The 21089-nt window shown below is 38.9% G+C and overlaps 1 protein-coding gene across 13 annotated transcripts in view; it reads left to right on the forward strand.

Annotated features, from left to right (window-relative positions):
* The window catches only part of nlgn1 (neuroligin 1), a 413916-nt gene that overhangs the window by 13774 nt on the left and 379053 nt on the right, over positions 1 to 21089 (forward strand). Inside the window, exons 3-5 of one of the 13 annotated variants that reach the window (XM_052017677.1) lie at positions 3826 to 3834; positions 11034 to 11061; positions 18584 to 18603. The exons of 8 other annotated variants lie outside the window; for them this stretch is intronic. In XM_052017677.1, coding sequence (XP_051873637.1) covers positions 3826 to 3834; positions 11034 to 11061; positions 18584 to 18603 — 57 coding nt within the window. Of the gene's footprint in view, positions 1 to 3825; positions 3835 to 8536; positions 8546 to 11033; positions 11062 to 16288; positions 16321 to 17190; positions 17219 to 18583; positions 18604 to 21089 lie in introns of all 13 variants that reach the window. 4 more of the 13 variants (XM_052017678.1, XM_052017668.1, XM_052017673.1 and 1 more) reach the window with 4 other exon arrangements.

The raw sequence follows: 21089 nt of genomic DNA on the forward strand, positions 1-21089 counted from the left end.
CCTTGCTCTCTCACACTCCTACCCAACTCTCATGCCCCCCCCCCACCCCCCAACACCAGCCACAGCCTAACTGCCAGTTACATTTGGTCTGAGTGTCATTCATATGGTGCATAGCTGTTTCCTGATCACCCTCCTTCCCTCCATATCCACCAGTCCCAGCAGTCAATGTATCATCAGATTTGAGGTTTCATATGGATCACCCTAGCTCCCCAACTATCTTTTTAAAAAAAGCTTGACAATAAGAGGAATGGTGAGGATGTGGAGGAGCAGATTTTCTAAATATTTGATGTAGTTGCTTTTTTGATGTTTGATCAGAGAATTTGTTTAAGCTGGAGAAAACCTCGTGCTCGACCAAGAGTTATGTGCAGAGAGTTGAATAAGTATGATTTTCAGCTGAAGGAGCTGGTGTTAGCTACTTGTTATATTACATACCATAGGTAAACACAAATACAAAAGTAAGCACAATTGCAACAGCTGGACACCAAAGGGGTGGCTGTGCAAAGAATCATAATTCCAACATAACTTTTCCAGCATGATCCAGTTTTCTCATCTATTTTTCAATAACTTAGAATCATGAAGAAAGCTCTCTATCCGCAAGTTAATTAACACATCAACTGAACAGTTTGCAGGGGACATTTTCTTGCTTTTTTCATGGGGTTGCAATGATTAAGTACATATTTTTATTGAGGAAATTTGGGTGTTAATTCTGCTCGTGTGCTTTTTAAAAATGCCTTCCCAAGTTTCTTCTTGTTTTAAGAGCCTTTCTGCAATTAGCCTGTGAAATCCCCATCCAATTTGCATACAGCTGCAGTGGTGTCGCTGGCACTTATTTCCCAATTTCATTCAGCATTTCAGTCAAGTTATACTCATGCACAAAGTTGTAGCAACTACTTGTATTATCTGGTCAAGATGTAAATGAAGGATTTCTGAGCCTTGTATGTCTGGGGTTGGGTCAGTTTGAAAATACCACAGGTTGAAACACCTGAAAATTTTCTGAAATAAACCTTGTAAGATCTTTGAAAATAGAATGGTAGTCCAGAACTAGTAACCATAAACATGTACTACTACTTTGGAAACATTTTGAATCTCACCATGCCAACAGTTAGTGAAGTAATCTCAAATTAAGAAGCCAATATCAGCAAGAGCAACCATGGAGCTTGCAGGCTGTCATTAAAATCCCTTCAGATGCACTAATGTTCTTTCAGGAAAAAAAGCTTGCTGTCTTTATTCAGTCTCGTCTGCATGTCAAGCTAAACCCACAGCAATGTGATTGACTCAGTCAGATTCACAAGGACTACAGCAGTTTAGGAAAATGGTTTACCACTCTCTTCTCAAAAGCATTTTGGAATTTCCATTAAGTACTGGCTTTGGCAGCCATTCCCACATTTTATTAATACATTAAGTATGCAGTAGAAGAAAATCCAAAAGCAAGAATGGTGGTCTCTACTTGGGACTCCATCGAAGGCATTATTATAATGGGGTCAGAGGAGAAGAATAATACAAGTTAGAGACAAGGAGACTTGGATATAATTCCAATAAGGAATATTCACTGGATGTTACCTCACTTAACAAGTACATGCATTAAGGTTGCTTTGAGAAGATCTCTGAAGATATCTGTAGAAATTCACTTCACAATGGTTGCAACAATGATATCTAACCCTTATTATGCTCAGCTGCCTGCAATTTTTTTTAATGGTACTATGCAAACTTTGGTTTCATAGACAATCAATGGAAAAAAGGGCCATTTGCTTCTATAGTATTGCTTTCTTCTGTAAGGCCCTTAATGCAGCCATGTCACATTGAAGGCACAGACAAGATACACAATTACCTATGACAAAAAGGGATTTCACTTCATGAAGGTAATGGTGGTTTGTGACACCACTCAGGAAATCCTTGATGCCAGCAGAAGATATGCAGGAAATTGTTTTGATGTGTTCCAGTCACCTTTTCTTATCTCTTTATGGAAGAAAATCATTTCAATGGATGGCCACTGGGTGACATTTGCTGCCATGACTGACAACCTTAGCCTGACTGTATATCAAATGGAAGCAGAGGAGTGGTACAATAGGTTATGTGGTGGCTGAGTGGAAGGATCACTGCAGTTTTGGACATATAACAGATAATGTTCTTCAGAATTGTTATTGCATGTTCTGCTCTTCATAGCTTTACCATTCAGAAAAGCCTGCAATTTGACACGGCTGAAGTAAAACTCTTGCATTAGAGGATCCTGAATTTCAGAGGATAGAATATCAGCATATTTCCATTGACTACTGCAAGAATCAAAAGAGGGCTGATACTTTTCAGAAGCCTCTTTGAGGTTTAATCCATTGAGCATGAGCTCCTTATCTCCTATTTGAGAATAGGATCAATATCAATTCCATGGAATATCTTAATTTCATGGAATATCTCAATCCCATTTTAACATATCAATGTTTTTTTATTTGACAGGGCACTAATAATCATTACCTAAATATGTAAGTACTCATTCTATATGATATAACCTTCATGAATAACACAACTCAATGCTCAATTCATTTCAATACAATACTATGTACACACAATCAACTTCCTCTTTCTTCAGATATTGCTTTCCCTGACCACTGCATTTTAATATTTCTTTTGCTACCTGAGGACCAGGATCATGGGAAATAGTTGGTACCTTCTTCTAGATGGTACAGAATAGTCCTGACAGGCTTATTGGAATGTAGGGGTTTGTGCCTAAGATTAACTAAGGCTTGGAAGTTTAAATCAATATATTTGTGGATTCTTCCCTGTTTCTGGTCACAGACAGCAGCTGAATGGTCATAAATCTGTCTAAACATTGTCGAAATCTTGGGAAGTCATGGTGAAGTTAATTGAGAGAGAAAAGGTAGAGTGAAAGGCAATTCCTGTCTTTTATTTAAGACAGGTAAAAAGCAATTTTTCTGCAGATGGTTGTAAATCTTTGGAATTCCTTTACCTCAGAGGGCCTTGGATACTTACTTATTGATCACATTCAAGACTGAGACTGATAGGTTTTTGGACACATGGAATCAGTGAGTAAAGGGATTGGCCAGGAAAGTGGATTTGAGGCAGAGGATCAGAGTGATCATATTAAATGGTGGAGCAGGCTTGAGGGGCCATATGGCCTATTCTTTCTCTATGTCTTGTGTTCATATTTTTGTTCTTGATAATAATTCCAAGTGCTGCTGAAGTGTACAGACTGAATGATGTTTTTAGAATGCCACACAGAACCTCACTGGTGTTTCAGTTACTTGGATCTATTTTGCACAGGAGTTACATTATTGGGCATGGAAATAAAGATACCATTGAAATTTCCTCTGCAGCTCACTGGCTGCTGCAAGATTTTTCTTGAAAAAGCAATAAGAAATTTAAGTATACATATACAGATTAACCGACGACACCAGTATTGTTGGACAAATCACAGGTGGTGATGAGTTAGCTTACTGGAGCAAGATAGAACACCTGGTTGAGTGGTGCCACAATAACAACCTCTCACTCAATGTCAGTAAAACTGAAGAGCTGATTGTTGACTTCAGGAAGGGGAAGGAGGGTGAACATGTGCCAGTCTACAGTGGGGGATCTGCAATGGAGAGACTCGGCAGTTTTAAATTTCTGGGTGTTAACATATTGGATGACCTGTCCTGGGCCATGCACATGATGCTATCACAAGGAAAGCGCGCCAGTGTCTTTCTTTGGAGGATAAAGAGGTCTGGCTTGTCACTGAACACTCTAACAAACTTCTACAGAAACACTGTTGAAACTGTCCTGACTGATTGTATCATGGTCTGGTATGGCAATTCAAATGCGCAAGAATGTAAGAAGCTGCAGAGAGTTGTGGACTCTGCCCAATACATCACAGGCACATCCTTCCCCACCATAGGTAGTATCTACAGGAGGCACTGCCTCATGAAGGCAACATTCACCATCAAAGATCCCCACCATCTGGGCCATGCCATCTTCTCGCAACTACCATCAGGCAGGAGGTACAGAAGTCCCACACTGCCAGGTTCAAGAAGAGCTACTTCCCTTTGACCATTCAGTTCTTGAACCAACCAGCACAAGCCTAATCATGAGAGTTTAGCAGCACCATGGCTACTTTGATCATTTCACACTAAAATGGGCTTTTTTTTTGTTCTAATTGTGTTCTTTCTTGTAAAAATTGTTTAATTTATATTTTTCTTGTGAACGCTGCTTATATAATGCTATGTGCCTTTGATGCTGCTCCTAGTAAGTTTTTCATTACACCTGTGCATACATGTAATTGTGCATATAACAATAAACTCAATTTTGACTTTGAGTCACATTGACAAAATTCTTGGAAATTGGCTTAACATTTTAACATGCATAGAAATGTGTGCTAAAATAGCACTCTGCAGTTGATATGAAGCAGTTCTTGTTGTGCCACAGGGCCTTTTTGCACACTTGTGTACATTTGTCTGTAAATGGCAAGAATCCCACATGTCAAAAGTGCCTACCTGATTGATCTTCTGCCATGTTAGGACGTCTTAAGGTGATGGTTCTCATCAGGAAATGCTGCTTTGGGTGATAAGACTGAATTTTTTGCTGACATGGGAGTAGAGATGAATGAATATCATGGAGGCTCTGGGAATATCAGAATGTTTGGGCCAGATACCTAATCCAATTAAACTAGAAGGTCTCATCTGGAACATCAGAGGCATCTGACCTATTAGAAAAGATCTGAGGTCATCTTTAGTGTCACTGGTGTCTTCAAAAGCAGTACAAGTAAGGATTACCTTTTTAGCCCTTGCTCAAGCAAGCCTTCATTCTCTCATTAAGTCCAGCTTTTCTAATTGAGACCCTCGCTGTTTCTTCACGTTTGCACTCTCCAGTTTTCTGGCAGTCTCATCACATGGTCATTGCATGCCAATTGTAATCATTACTGCATGTGCAGTAACTTTCTCATAGGCTTAATACGAGTTTTGACTGGAAACTTTGGAAAATTAAAGTTGGTTACTTCAGTTTGATAGTTGTCGCACTTTCAAGAGGATAGATGCTACCTAACATTCAATTAACCTGCAAAAATTAGGTGCATTGCACGGTAGTGTCTACCCTGTTGGTTTGGAGTGGATCATTAATATAGGATTATTGGAGTATCAACTGTTTATGCTTGTTATTTTCTGAATGAAAAAATATCCTCTCCATTTTCTTGCATGTTTTCTACATGATTAAATGAGTTTTGAGTATTTATAATTAATATATTTTAATGTCTTATTTGTTGGCTACTTATTTTAAACAACACTCTAAGTATAGATTTCTTTGTTTACATTTTGCAAAAGAAAGATACCGTTCGACAACATAGTTGATAAAATTGTTCAGTTGATTATTTCTGAATTTGTTGGAGAACTAGGTCCCACTGTGTCAAAACTAGGGCTAAGCCATTCAGGACTCTGAGGAGAAATTTCTTCACTCAAAAGGTTGTGAATCTTTGGAATTCACAGAGGGCCATAGATGTTCAGTGACTGAATACATTCAAAATAGGTGCCATTAAACCTGTATAATACAGAAAGAATCAAATGACGGGGAACAATCTGGAAGAGTGGAGTTGAAGTGGATCAGCCATGGCTTTTCAAATGCCAGAACAAGGCAAGCTCAAAGATCTGAAAGGCCTACTTTTACTGTTATTTCTGAATTATGCTCTGTTTTGAACTAGGTGCCATTTAAATCATGCATGCAAATGTAATTTGAACTTTCACATCATCATCATCATAGATTGTTGCTTCAAAAGTCTTTCTTATCTCTCATCTACTAATGTCTCTTAACAAATCAATGCTTTCATCTCTGTTGTTTACTATGCTGCTTAATTTTGTGCCATCAATAAACTTAAATGTGTGACTTTCCTTTCCATATTGAGTAATTTACAAATGTGTTGAATAGTTGCCGCCCCATCACAGATCCTTGTGAGACACGACAAGTTAAATCCTGTCAGTTTGTTTGTCAGCAAGTTGATCATCTCTCTGATTCCTGCTTAGCTAATTTCCCAGCCAATGATTTTTCTCCAATTCCATTATTTTATGTAACCTTTTCTTTTTTTTCCCCCACTAAAGCCTGTTTAGGTTTGTCTTCATAGAATGGAATGCATTTGACACTTCCCATTCTGTAGAATTTTAAGCCTTGTTAGCTAGACCAGTGTGTTTTTAATGTATGTCTGCTTTTAAAAGCATGTGATTAATTATGCGACTTTTCAGTCAAATTTAGCTTTGTGATTTACATTATTAAATTCTGTTCAAAGAAATGAAAATTATTAGCCTTGGAAATGTATAGATTATTTTTGAATTTTTGTTCTACCTTCACCTGACAGTGTCTTAACATGTGCAAAAATAAAGTTAATGGATTATGGCAAAACATGGATACGAAACTTACAAATTTTGTGGACCAGGTCAGAAATTATCGGCAATATTTTCATACAAACACATAATGTTCTTCAATTTGTTCTCCTTTACAGTATTTTAACAGAGGTATGAATGATAAAGAAGATTTTTTAGAATGTAGACACAAGAGACTGGAGATGCTGGAATCTGGACTAAAAAACAAAGTGCTGGAGGAAGATGAAAGGTCTTGACCTAAAATGTTGACTGTCCATTTCCTTCCACAAATGCTGCCTGACCCGCTGAGTTCCTCCAGCAGTTTGTTTCTTTTGTTAGAATGTGGACATTTTCATATTAATTTTCAGGCTTAAATGTTATATAAATAAAATTAAAAGTACAATTGTGTGTGCTTAAACTGGGTAAAAAAATAATTTGTAAAACTAATTATGACTTTTTTCATTAGCTTCCTTGTGGCATGCAACACCAAAAATGTTGAATCTTGAAGTCACTAAAATTAGTGTTTTTAGTAAGGTTATTTCCACTGGATAAATTTAAACATTTTAAGGTTTTGTGTTAGAGATAATTATATTAATTATTTTAAACCAGTGCTTGGCAGTAGAGGATGATAATTGATGCAAGTCAGGATATAATTTTCATAACATATAGTGCATATTATTGACAGATATAGGAGTCATTTTCACAAGGTAAGTACTTGGCCATTTAAGACAGAGGAATTTTTGTTTCTCAGTAGGTTGTTAGTCTTCAGACCTCTCTTTCTCAAAGGCCGGTGAAAGTAGAATAGTCTCTAAGACAGATTCTTGATTAGCAAGGGGTTGAAAGGTTATCATGAGTGGGCTGGAATTCATTTTTGAGATAGGAATCGCATCAGACATGACCTTATTGAATATTAGTTTTGATGAATCCGAGCTTGGTGGAGTTTGCAACATTGAAGATGAGTTCCTGTGACTTTTCCAGGGTGGCTGAGCAATGAGGCTTAAAGAAGGTGCCAATGGACATCTGAATATTTCTCCACTTTTTCAAATGATAAAATTCCTTACAGTAAAGCATGACATCTTCCATCATCCAGCCACATCTGTACACCATGTTAGGATTGTTGTCTTCGAAGATGGCTATTCTTAATGTGGCAGAAAGCCTCATTGTAAGCTGTGTGATGGTGGTGGTACTATGTTGGTGGCTTTTTGCTCTTCCTGCTACCTCTGTTACCTAATCTCTAACAGATGCTCACCTATGAAGTCCTCACCATAAAATTCTCAGAACACTTAAACATCATTCTGATCTACTTCATCAAACCCAACCTGATTTATGTTTTGTCTAGTCATGTGTGACTTGGTCTGGCCTGCTGAGCATGTCCCACAGCCTTATCATTAGCTGCACATTACATAGACAAAGAAGCTTAGTCTGATTTTGACTGCTCTATAATTGCCACAGTAATTCATCTGGTCTCAGCTTATCAGAGATATTCCTTTTATTCTACCTATTCCCCTCAATCACCTTCTCTGCTGCAAAATACTAACTTGTTTTCCTTATTTCCCAGCTCCAATCAAGAATCCTGAACCTGACATATGAACTGTTTCTCTTTCCACGTATGCTACCTGACCTGCTGAATGCTTCCAGCATTTTCTGTCTTTATTTCATATTTCTAGCATCTGTAGTTTATCTTGGATTTTCTCTACATCTCTCCTTTAAAGTACTTCATTAAACCTATCTCTTTGACCAAGTTTTTGTTTATCATCTCTAATATCTGCAAGTCTGACTTAGTTTTAGTTTTGTTTGATAATGATCTGGTTAAGAGACATGCAACATCTTATTATGTTAACAGTGCAATACAAATACTGTTGCTGCAGAAAATCCAAGCATATTTAGAACTTCATCTGCTGATGGAGAATAATGAAGCTGATGAAGAAGTTAATTTTAAGTGTGTGGAATCCAGAGTGAGGAAGGATTCTTGAAAGGATTTGTTAGTCTTTTATGTGAAATGAGGATGGAATTAATGTGTATTAGCAAAAGATAACTGTGTTTGGAATGTGCAAGAGAGGTTTTGCAATCCATGATGGAGGAGGGGAAATTATTTAAAATGTTGGTGAACATAGCGATAGCAATATTGCCAAGTATTGAATCAGAGGAAGTGACAAAAGAATCTTACACATCTTTGTTGTTTGTGAGGTCCTTTTCCTATGTGCAAATAGATACATCGAGTGATATTCCTGGCCTTTCATGCCTCAGAAGAAAACTTCAGGTCTCTCTTTCTGCACTCTTCTGCCCCTTTCATTCTTGGGGATCTCCGTGTGCTGGCTAGGCCTCATAATATTCTGCCACTTCCCACTTGGGACATTGTAGCATTCAGCCCAAGGGGATGTGAGTGACTCCCAGAAATTAAAATAGCCTGGGCTTCATCTTAAAACGGGTGAATTTCAAAATTCCTATCACTGCTTATCTGCTGAAAAGTGCTGTAGTTAAAGGAGTGCTCTTTTTAGTAATATTTATGGTTAAAAATTGCTATTTATAGATCCAGCCCTTGCCTTCACCATTCTCCTGTGATCTCCATGGCTACACTAACCCTTTCAGTCCCATGGGATCTACTCCATGACCTTTCTACAAGGTAGACCAGGCTGCAGTTGAAAATCTCAGGTAGCAGAACCAGAGACCTCACATTTCAGGATTGTCTTAATGGCCTTTACCAGCTGTCAAAGGCATGTTTCACTATATTTAAAATACCTCTCAGACACTTAAGACCATTTTAATTGAATTTAAATAAACAATTTAAAAAATAGTTAACAAAATTAGTTAATACGTTGACTGACTATATAAAGAATAAACCGCCATGGGACTTGACGCAGAGCACTGCAGGCACAGTAGTGTAGCGGTTACCGTAACGCTTTACAGCGCCAGCAACCCAGGTTGAAATCCGGCCACTGTCTGTAAGGAGGTTGTACGTTCTCCCTGTGTCTGCGTGAGTTTCCTCTGGGTGCTCCATTTTCCTCCCACATTCCAAAGATGTACAGGTTAGGAAGTTGTGGGCATGCTATGTTGGTGCCGGACGCCTGGCGACACTTGCAGGCTGCCCCCAGAACACAATGCAAAAAAGATGTATTTCACTGTGTTTCGATGTACATGTGATTAATAAAGATCTATCTTAGCAAGAGGTCAGACATGCTGGCATTTGAACTCCAACTTGTTTCTGATTTCCATGTTGAAGTGCGCAGAAGCAAAGCAGAAGATAAACTGAACATGAAACTGTTGGGCACAGGTTCCCAATTAATCCAGCACTCTCTTTGGCATTTGATCTGGCCCAGCATGTTCAAAATTCATAGTCTGCATCAAAATACATGATATAATTAAACAGTAAACAGTAAAAGCCAATACTGCCACCAAACATTTCAGTAATCAACTATATTTTATGGGATTGTAATGAACCTGGTGCATAACTCTGAAGGACTGTATTAGATTTTCAAGCAGCTGGTCACCACCATTTTTGTTCAGTTTTAATACAGGTGACCCCTGTGTTATGGGGAGGGGGGATGCCTTCCTAGAAAATGGTCTATAACGTAAAGCTGCATTATCTGCACGTGTGTCAAGAAACATGAGTTGAAAAAAAATTGTTTACTTATATCCATTTTCCACATAAATTTCAAAAGAGCGAATTTTTATTAAGTATCCCAGATTTTTATTAATGATTTGTGAATTCCATAAGGGCAAATTTCCATTACCCAAACTGCCATATGATGGGGTTGCCTGTTTATTAGCATATCATTTGGTAGAACTGCCATGGTACACAAAGGCATAGATTTTTTTCTTGCAAACAGCAATTGAATAAATGTGTGGGTGTCAGTGACCAATACCATAGTAACATTGTACATTGCTGGTTGTCTGAGTAGGATTTACTTGGAAACGGTATTGACTGGATTTGAAAAGAATAATGGTTACAAGACATTAGGCATATAACTCTGCATTGGCTTCTGCAGCTTGACATTTTGTCAGGGATTTAGAAATTAATCTGTAGAATGTTAAAAGGATAGTGTGGAAATGTGTATGAAATATTTAATTATGTCATTATTTACTAAGGATCTAGTGTATTACTATTCAAAAGTAATCTTTAGTAGGCTGATGCAGTAAAACAGGGCAGAATTTAACCTTGTGAGTTTTGCAGTTGTGAGGTCAGCCACATACCAATTTGTTGTGTTTATCATGCATGCCAGAAAGCATCGGAAGTCAGCTGGCATTCCTTGTGCTGCCTAAGTTCAGTGATGAGCTAATTGCTGCAAGAGGAAGAAAAGGGGGTTAACCTCAGGACAGTCTATTATACATGAAAATTAAGGAACTGGCATACACAACTACCTAGCTAGTTCTATCCAACAGAGAACTGATTTGTTTTAGCATTCCTGGTCCTCCAGAGCAAATGTTTATTGGTATGTTCTCCTGCACTTTAAAAAAGGCATCTGATTGGGCTATATGCTGCTGTGATAGGAATCTGGCATGAAATGCTGCACTCCCAACTGCTGTGCACAAATGCAGAGTTCTCCCCAGCTGGGAGGTTTCTGTGTGGTGACAAACTTAACTGTAATTGTTGGCCATTCAGGTTATTACCACAGTGAAAGCTCTGAGCAGGGAGAGGTGGGCAGCCAAGCAATGAGAGGATAAAATAGCAGTTTCCATCACTTCCAACAGGAGGTAATGAGAATGCAGGATGCAGGCAGTCTGCCAGAATGGAGCAGCTGCTGCCAATCTCCAATAATGCCTGCACTTGCAGGACAGGATGCGGCCCTCAGCCCGACATCTCAGCTGTGAACAACCACACCACTTGCCCCAGCCCATTCAACTCCACCTCTCACAGGCAGCCTCTTCAGACTGAGCTGTGGGGAAATCCATTGCTGTGGGGACACCAGGCAAGGGCAGGATTTCACACAAGTTCCTAGCACATTGGCATGCAACACAGGGAGGACAGGGATTTGCCGTAATTCTTGGCATGACAGCCTGCAACGGCGGGAAGTATAAGGATTTGTCCAAGGTTCCTGATGGGGCAGTCGCAGCAGTGAGAAATGCAGGGATTCATGCTAGGTTCCTTGCTTAGCAGAAGTGTCAGTAATTCATGTTTATTTTGGCAGTGAATCTACTCATGCCTTACTTCTGCAAAAGCATCTTGAGCACAATGTGAGTGCAGCTTGACTTTAATGAAGAGCAGTGTGCCAAGTGCCCTCACTTTACAAGGGAAGTAGCATGAAGGGAAGGGAAGCACAAAACAATATTATATTTTTGTGCCATGAACTCGAGCTAAATCTTCAACTGTGCCATCATTCAGTCTTCATCATAATCAGCCCCTCAGGATCGAGGATGATTACTTTGCAGATTCTGATTTGGCTAATGAGGGCAATGTGGGAACCACAGACTCTTTCACAGATTGGGCAGGTAGCGGCTGATAGCATGGGCGGGTCTGTAGTTTGTGAGGTACTCTGCTTCTTCTGCCACTTACGTGGAGCCTCCCAATGCATGATCAAGTTTCCAGAGCATTCTGAATGCACCTTCCCTACTTTGAGCAGTTATGGGCCAGAGATTTCCAGGGACCAATAAGGATATTGTTTCTTAAAGAAAGCTTTGAACATATCCACAAATCATTTCCTCTGTCTGTCTGATAATCTGCTGCCATGAAGAGCTTGGAGTAGCGTGCTTATTTTGGGAGTCTCACGTTGGGCATGTGAGCAAAGTTGTCTGCCCAAGTAAGTGTAACTAGGGCCTTGATATTAGAGATGTTAGCCCAAGAAAAAGCTCTCACCTTCATTTGCTTAACTCCTGTTTGAATTTGGAGGATTTTGTGGAGGTAATGTTGCTGGTATTTTTCCAGTGCCCTGAGATACTTGCAATAGGTAGTTCTGATCTCAGAAATGTATGGGAGGGCAGAAATCAGAAGCAACAGAAAGCAAGAAGAGATGGTGGATGGAGAGCACAGGAGGCTCAGCAGCTTCCCAACAGCCATGACATGCACAGGTTCTTCAGCATCCACATGGCCCCAGTACTCAAGGCCCCAACCCACAGAGGGCCAGGAATGGGCGTGAACTCATTAGGGACAGAGACAGTCAATACCAGCTGGAAGGAACACTTTGAAGACCACCTCAACCATAACTCTGTCATTGACACATGCACCCTTGGCTCCATTGCACAACAGCGAATGTTGCCTTGCCTAACACCTTGTGGCCATGCCTAATTAACAGGAGGTCAAGGTAGTCTAATTCCTACTCAAAAATAACAAGCTGTGGAACAGATGTTTACCCCATTGAACTCAGGCCTGAACATAAACCCTGTTTCTCTTTCCACAGGTGATGCCTGACCTGCTGCATATATCCAGCATTTTCTGTTTTAATTTCAGATTTCTGGCATCTGCAGTTTTCCTCTGATTTTTCAGTTACCCAAACTTCAGTAGTTGAGCCACAATATGCAGATAAATGCACAAATAGAGAGGCTGAGCTCCAAGCCAAGGTTGCACTGAAGCATATGAGGGGATGAAGCATCCTCAAAAACATGGTCCTCTACCAATATGCCCTCCAGCAATAAAAATTCATTTTGAGATTCTTGAAAATTTGGACCATTTCCCATAACATAGGAGCTCTCTCTCCGTGAAGGAAGGCATCAGTGATGAAATTCACCACTGTCTTCATGCACTCATAAACTTTGGTTGAAGAAAAGAGCATTTGAAGATCAAAACCTCAGAAATGGCATAAAACTCATGATCTACCAGGAAACATCACTCAGGAAATTATGCACTGGTACATCAGAGATGTCAACCAAGATCTCTGGTAGATCATATGTTCATGTGCTGTGCCATGCTAACATTGTTTTAATTTAGGTCTGGTGGCCACTGCAAAGGAGGTTATACATCAGTTGGTCCCAAGAGAGATATATACCAAATGTTGCATTTGGCAGTGAACAATGAGTGACAACGATATGATAATTAAATATGGATCTTCTATGGTAGCAAAACTAAATGACAGCAAATGAATATCACTGGTAAGGAAGGAACAAAATAACTTGCATTCAGCTAGTGATGTTAAAATAGAAATATCTCAAACAAATTCACACAAGCAAAATCAAAAAAACACAAGGGACAAGGAGAAAATATTTGGAGAGGTGCCCAAAATCTTTGTTAAAGCAGTAGATTTTAAAGAAGAACTTTAAAGATAAGCAGATGGAAAGGTAGAGTGGTCAGTGGAGGGAATTTCAGGGTATTTGATCTAGTGACTGAAGTCTTAATCACCAAAAATGAGAGGGGGTGTACAAGCGGCTAGAGTCAGAAGAACAGAGAAATCAGAAGGGTGGGAGGTTGTTGAGGTAGGAACAGAAAAAAATGTAACAGGGTTTAAACGCGTAAGAGAATGCATTTTTAAATTTGAGGTGAAAACCAAAAAATGTTTTGCCAAAAAATGTTTTGCCAAAAAATGTTGATTTACATAAAATGTGACAGTTGTAAATATCTTCAAAAGAATTGTCAGAGTGTCTCCCGATATCCGTATATTCTGATAAACATCATTGTAATCAAATTAATACAGTTTATTACTGAAAATACAAAGATAGGTGGGAAAGCAGATGGTGAGGGACACCAATGGGCTGCAAAGAGATATTGATAGATTTGGCAAATGAAGTTAAATTTGGTGGATGAAGTATAATGTGGGAAAATGTGATGTTATCCACTTTGGTTAGAACAGAAAAGCAGATTGTGTAATTGGAAAGATATGATGGAATGCTGCAGGGCAGAGGATCTGGTACTCTCATACTGTATGTGAACACAGGAAATTGGCATGCGATAACAGCAAGTAGCTAGGAAGATGTGGAATATTGATCTGTTTTTCAAAGAGAATCTTAAACATAATGAAGTCTTGCTACTATTGCACAACGCACTGGTGAGACAACACCTGGATACTGTATTCAGTTTTAATCTCCTTATCTAAGGAGGGATATATTTGTATTTGAGAATGTTCACAAGGTCAATTCCTGGGATGAAGGGGTTGATTTACGAGGAATGATTTTGTGGATTGGGCCAGTACTTGGATTTTGAAGAATGAGCAGTGATCTTATTGTAACATATTCGATTCTGAGGGGACTGGGTAGGGTTGATACTGAATGTATGTCTCACCTTCGGGGGAGCCTAGAATGAGGTGGCACTGCTTCAGTATAAGTGGTCACCCATTTAAAATTGAGATGAGTGGGAATTTCTTTCTCAAGGTTTGTGAATCCTTAGAATTTTCTCTTGCAGAGAACTGTGAAGGCTGATTCATTGACTATCTTAAAAGCTGAGATAGACAGATTTTAGGTTTAGAGGCAGGAACCTAAAGCTGAGGCTGTCAGATTAGCCATGATTTTATTGAATGAAAGCTCATATGGCCTATTTCTGCTCTTGTATGTTGGTATGTTATCTGCAACAAGTTTGATACTTTGAATTTCATACAAAATAATTGGTTTACAAATGTATTTGTTCAGAACAAACTCACTTTCCATTTATTCCCCCATCGTGTGTCTCAGCTTATTTACGTTAAATTTCAGTCCACAAAAAATTAAATACTTCTTGCCTTGAGCTTACACAAATCATTAAACAATTTAGAACCCTTCCCCTCTACAACCAAGTCCCATTTTTCCCAAATTTGCAACTTTACATTCTGCTTACAGTGTATCAAACACATTGGTGAAGAACTTTTCCATAATATATACTTGATACATGAGGCACTGGTTTCTGCTCAGCAATGACAAATTTACTGAAAATTAGCTTTTTTAAGAGGTCTAATAAGGCTGTCTTTAACAAAATTGCAGCAACTGGTATGTGTTTGCATATCAGATACTGTACCCTAAAATTTGATTATTTCCAGATGCTGGAATCTAGATGAAAAACACTGTGATGCCGGAGGAACTCAGCAGGCCAGGCAGCATCCGTGGAGAAAAACAGGCAGTCAACATTTTGGGTCAGGACCCTTCTTCAGGACTAAAGATAGGAAAAGGGGAAGCCCAATATATAGGAGGGAAAAGCAGAGCAGTGATTATTTGGTTTTGCACCTGCATTCCGCCATGGGAATGACACAACTAGGATCAATTTCAAATACACATTTCATTGCTTAAAATAACTGCTTTTAAACATTATCAGTTTGCATGAAATCTGAACTTATTTGTTGGAGTTAAATGTACACAATTGGAATTACTCCTATCAAAGTTATTTGAGTTGAGTTGCTTTCTTAATGCTTTTTACCCCAAGAGCTATATTTATTTTTAGAAATCTTGTCAAGATTTGTCTTTGCCCTACATGGCACAATGTAAGAAAACAATGAGAATGCTGTTTTAATATTGGGAATCCTGAAATTGAGAAAGTAACAACAAAAAAGACTCCATGACTCTGTGACACTTGAAGATTGGGAATATGTTGCATTATGTTCCATTGTGGAGTCGAACACCTATCTTTGGAAAATTACAGAATCAGAACAGTAGAATTTAAAATTATAGAGGTATGGGGAGGAAGATAAAAAAAAATTAACGTTTATATTTTATATCTATAACCATTAATGCTTTAGAATTCATATGCTTTTCAGATTCGGTGAAGTTTCCTATAGAATAATTGTGTGTTATGGTCAGCTCTATTACACAGTTGAAGATGATTAAAAGCAACACATCACTTGTAGCTATTCAAAAATCAGATGAAATGAAGATGATTAAAAGCAACACATCACTTGTAGCTATTCAAAAATCAGATGAAATAATCAAAGTAACCTTCATCTAATCTTCAGAAAGATTGGTATTGGTTTATTATTGTCACTTGTACCGAGGTACAGTGAAAAGCTTGTCTTATAAACCGATCATACAGGTCAATTCATTACACGGCGCAGTTACATTGAGTTAGTACAAAGTGCATTGATGTAGTACAGGTAAAAACAATAACAGTACAGAGTAAAGTGTCACAGCAACAGAGAAAGTGCAGTGCAATAAGGTGCAAGGTCCCAACAAGGTAGATTGTGAGGTCATAGTCCATCTCATTGTATAAGGGAACTGTTCAATAGTCTTACCACAGTGGGGTAGAAGCTGTCCTTAAGTCTGGTGGTATGTGCCCTCAGGCTCCTGTATCTTCTACCCGATGGAAGAGGAGAGAAGGGAGAATGTCCCGGGTGGGTGGGGTCTTTGATTATGCTGGCTGCTACACCTAGACAATGAGAGGTAAAGACAGAGTCCAAGGAAGGGAGGCTGGTGTCCGTGATGCGCTGGGCTGTGTCCACAACTCTCTGCAGCTTCTTGTGGTCCTAGGCAGAGCAGTTGCCGTACCAAGCCGTGATACATCCAGATAGGATGCTTTCTATGGTGCATTGGTAAAAGTTGGTGAGAGTCAAAGGGGACAAACCAAATTTCTTTAGCCTCCTGAGGAAGTAGAGGCACTGGTGAGCTTTCTTGGCCGTGGCATCTACATGATTTGACCAGGACAGGCTGTTGGTGATGTTCACTCCCAGGAACTTGAAGCTCCCAACCCTCTCAACCTCAGCACCATTGATGTAGACAGGTGCATGTACACCGCCCCCTTTCCTGAAGTCGATGACCAGCTCTTTTGTTTTGTTGATATTAAGGGAAAGGTTGTTGTCATGACACCATTCCATTAAGCTCTCTATCTCCTTCCTGTACTCCGACTCATCGCTGTTTGAGATACAGCCCACAACGGTGGTATCATCTGCAAACTTGTAGATGGAGTTAGAGCAGAATCTGGCCACGCAGTCATGAGTGTATAGGGAGTAGAGTAGAGGGCTGAGGACACAGCCTTGTGGGGCACCAGTGTTGAGAATAATCGTGCCGGAGGAATTGCTGCCTATCCTCACTGATTGCGGTCTGTTAGAAAGTCAAGGATCCAGTTACAGAGGGAGGTGTTGAGTCCTAGGTCTCGGAGTTTGGTGACAAGCTTGCTTGGGATTATTGTATTGAAGGCAGAGCTGTAGTCAGTAAACAATAGTCTAATGTATGTGTCTTTCCAGATGCTCCAGAGCTGAGTGTAGGGCCAGGGAGATGGCATCCGCTGTAGACCTGTTTTGCCGATAGTTCTGAGCTATCTCTAATGTATTAATTACATAGTGCTTGCATTAAATGTGTGAAAAGTAGAGATATTAGCTCTATAACATAAACCAAGGGAATAAAAGAAAAATGCTGGCACTTTGGAACTTCTAGGCCTTACTTTAATGAGCAGAAATAGAATGCCTTTTGATTTCCAAATCCAGTGGTGCAAAAGATAGTCATGCAAATAATGACATCCTTGTTGTGTTTGACCTAACTATAATGTCAACTTGCCAACATTTATTGAGAAAATGCAATCCTATGTATGGAGTATCAGAAATGTTGTAATTGAAAAACGCTAATGCAAGTTTATATAAATAATAAGATGAACTATTATTCTCTGTTTCTGTGCTTTTTCATTATTACTTTTAAGCTGCTGGTCTGGATCTCACTTGCAAAGTTTAATATGGAAACATCAGCATATTGCCTTTTAAATAGACACAGATTGCTGGGGCCCTAATGAAGATACTTAAATCTTAGCTGACCACAGGTGAGATGCCAGATGATTGGAAGGCAGCAAATGTGGTACAGTTAATCAAAAAAACAGCAGGGACAAGCCAGACATTTACAAGCCAGTTAGTTCAATGTCTGAGGGACAGGATTAATTTAAAGTTGGAAAGGCAGGGATTGTTTAGGGATAGTCAGCACAGATTTGTTGGTGGGAGATCCTCCCTGATTAATTAAGTTTCTTGAAGAGGTAGTACCATATATTGGTGAGGGCAATGTGGTCGGTATGTTTACCTGGATTTCAGTAAGAATTATGACAAGGTCCCAGATGGAAGATTGGTCCAAAATGTTAGAGCCCATAGGATCAAAGGCAAATTGGATCCAAAGTTGGTTTGATAATAGAAGACAGTGGGTGATAGTGGAGGTTTGATTTTCTGAGTGGAAGCCTGTAATCAGATGTATATCACAGGGATCAGTGCTGGGATCCTTGCTGTTTGTTTTATACATTAACAGTTTGGATATGAATGTGAGAAATATGATTAATACTTCCACAAATGACACAAAATTGGTGTTGTTGTTGATGGTGAGGAGGGTAGTCTTAGGCTCAGGATGATATTGGTCAGCTGGTAAGTTGGGGAGAGAAGTGGCAGTTGGAAATTAATCTTCATAGGTATGAGGTGATGCATTTTGAGGTGGCTGAAAAGGGAGAACATACTGTATGTCATGAATGGTAGGATCCTCGGCATTGGGGAAGGTTGTGTACATGTTCAAAGATCTCTGGAGGTGGCCACACAGGTAAATAGTGGCGAATAAGGTATATGGGATGCTTGTCTTCATTACCTGGGGCATAGAATATAAGAGCAGAGAGGTATTGGTACAACTTTATGAAACATTGGTTAGGCCCAGCTAGAATATTGTGTGTAGTTCTGGTCATTACACTACAGGAAGGATGTCATTGTAATGGAGAGGATACTGAGGCGACTTACCAGGATGTTTCCTGGGATGGAACATTTCAGTTATGAGGAGAGACTGGATAGGCTGGATTTGTTTTCCTTGGAGCAGAGCAAGCTGAAGGAATCATGATAAAGATGTACAAAATTATGAGAGGGATAAAAAGGTAGAAACCTTTTCCCGTGGCAAAGACCTGAGGGGATAGGTTTAAGATGAGGAATAAGGGGATTAAAGTGGATCTGAGGAAGAAATTTTCACTGTGAGTGGTTGCAATATAGAATGCACTGTCTGAGCATGGGGTGGAGGCAGGGACTTCTCACACCATTTAAGAAGTATCTGGACAAGCATTTGAATCGTCAAAGCACAATTGGCTAAAAGACTAGTGCTGGTAAATGGGATGCGTAAAGATAGGTAGTTGCTGGTCAGCATAGATATGGTGTGTCCAAGGGCCTGTTTCTGCACTATACGACTCTATGATTCATATCCAGGACTTCACGTATGCGTTGTCAAACACGGAAGCCTCATATTTATTGAATGATAGATGGTGGTTGATCTGACAAAATGCTTTATCAAAGAACATAGAATCCAATGGCAAACCTCCATATTGCTGAGATTTGCCAGCATCTATTGCAGGGATTTCCCTTTTGTACCTTCCTCTGTCAGACCTGCCACGGGAGCTGAGACTCCATTATTCCCTTTAGCAATTTGTTGGGCAGAAGTGATTAGGCTGAGGGGAAGATGAGTTACTTTTTAATTATTCCAATTTAGTGTTTGTGTTTGTAACTTTTTTTGATGTTTTGATTTTAAAAATATCATTAATTAAAAATATATATTTACCATTTTAATAGTTTTTAAATGTCCTTGAATTTCAAAGACATTTAAAAGTTATTATATGACCTTCTCAGTTTTGACTGTCAGGATAGCTGGGGATAGGGCTTATAAGCTTCCACGGTTTTCAGAGATGCGTTTGGGAGAAGGGTGTCCATATTCTGTCATTAAAGGTCTTACTGCAAGTCAGCCACTCAGGCTGTACTGCAAGAGCTCTGGATCCTGTGGACTAGCAAAAAAGGCACTCTGCTCATGTGGGGAGACTAAGGGTGATGATTCTAGTGGTCAACCCAGGCAATCAAAATTCAGTCCAATTCATTTATTTTATATTTCCATATTTGTAAAAATCCTTAAATTATTTTAATGGACATTTTACGAGGAGTGTGTTAGTTGATTGAGATTGATTTTGCAATCCTACACTCTGAGCAAGGAAGCTGCACATTTGGACAGTGTGGGTTCAAGTTAGGACTATAAAACTGTAGATCGTACTGCTCTTAACTATGATTTTCAAGACCACAACACTACTGGGAATGTCAAATAACTCTTATTATTCCTTGGGGCTGAGGTTGAATCTAATCCAGTTTGATACAATGAAATTTCTCTTCTCTGAAATTTGATAAATGACCCATGGTTCAAACCTAATTGACAGGTTTATTTTGACAGACTATATGGATGATTTGTGTTTGAAAAGTGTCATGCTGGTTTAGTTGTGGATGCTGCAGAGATATTTAGACAATTTGGACACAATAAAGGGAAAATTACTTTGTCTCTAACCCACGATACATCTGAGCCTGGTGTGTTGGTTACATTTGTTTTATTTCTCAGATCTTAACATTCAAACATTGAGCACAGTACCAACACAAATAGATTAAATAAACATTTAGAGTGTTTCATGTTTATTATCAAATTCAAAGTATATTGAATTTAACAAAAATTATGTTTTCTTTCTTAATAGGTTATGAACATCTCCCAATTTATAGATTATCTGGTCATACTGGAAGTTAATCAGAAGTATAATTAAAGTAATATTAGTAATGGTATAACATGAGTGAACTTCAGCGACAATTTGAACAAATAGAAATGTTTATTTATATCTATTTTTTATATGGAGAAAATATCCTCAGAAGTTGATCTAAAATAGATCGATGGCTAGTCAGAAGACTGACAATAATTTAAACTAAAGGAACACTGACTATGTGAAATAATTGCAAAGAAAACAACATATTAATAGCTAATCTTACTCATTGGCATTAATTCAGAATTCTAATTTCTTATTGAACGCATGCTTGCATGTCTTTCACATTTTTACATAAATTCTGTAATTCGTTAGACAAGCATTTAAAAATCAGAGGTGATATTCACATCATAATAAAAAATTCTTTCATTGGGCATTTAACTAAAAGAATGTAAATAAGCTAATAAATATGACATATCTTTAGTGCTCAAATTCTAAAATGATGT

Source organism: Pristis pectinata, chromosome 6 (assembly GCF_009764475.1).
Source record: "Pristis pectinata isolate sPriPec2 chromosome 6, sPriPec2.1.pri, whole genome shotgun sequence".
In the NCBI taxonomy this organism is placed as follows: domain Eukaryota; kingdom Metazoa; phylum Chordata; class Chondrichthyes; order Rhinopristiformes; family Pristidae; genus Pristis; species Pristis pectinata.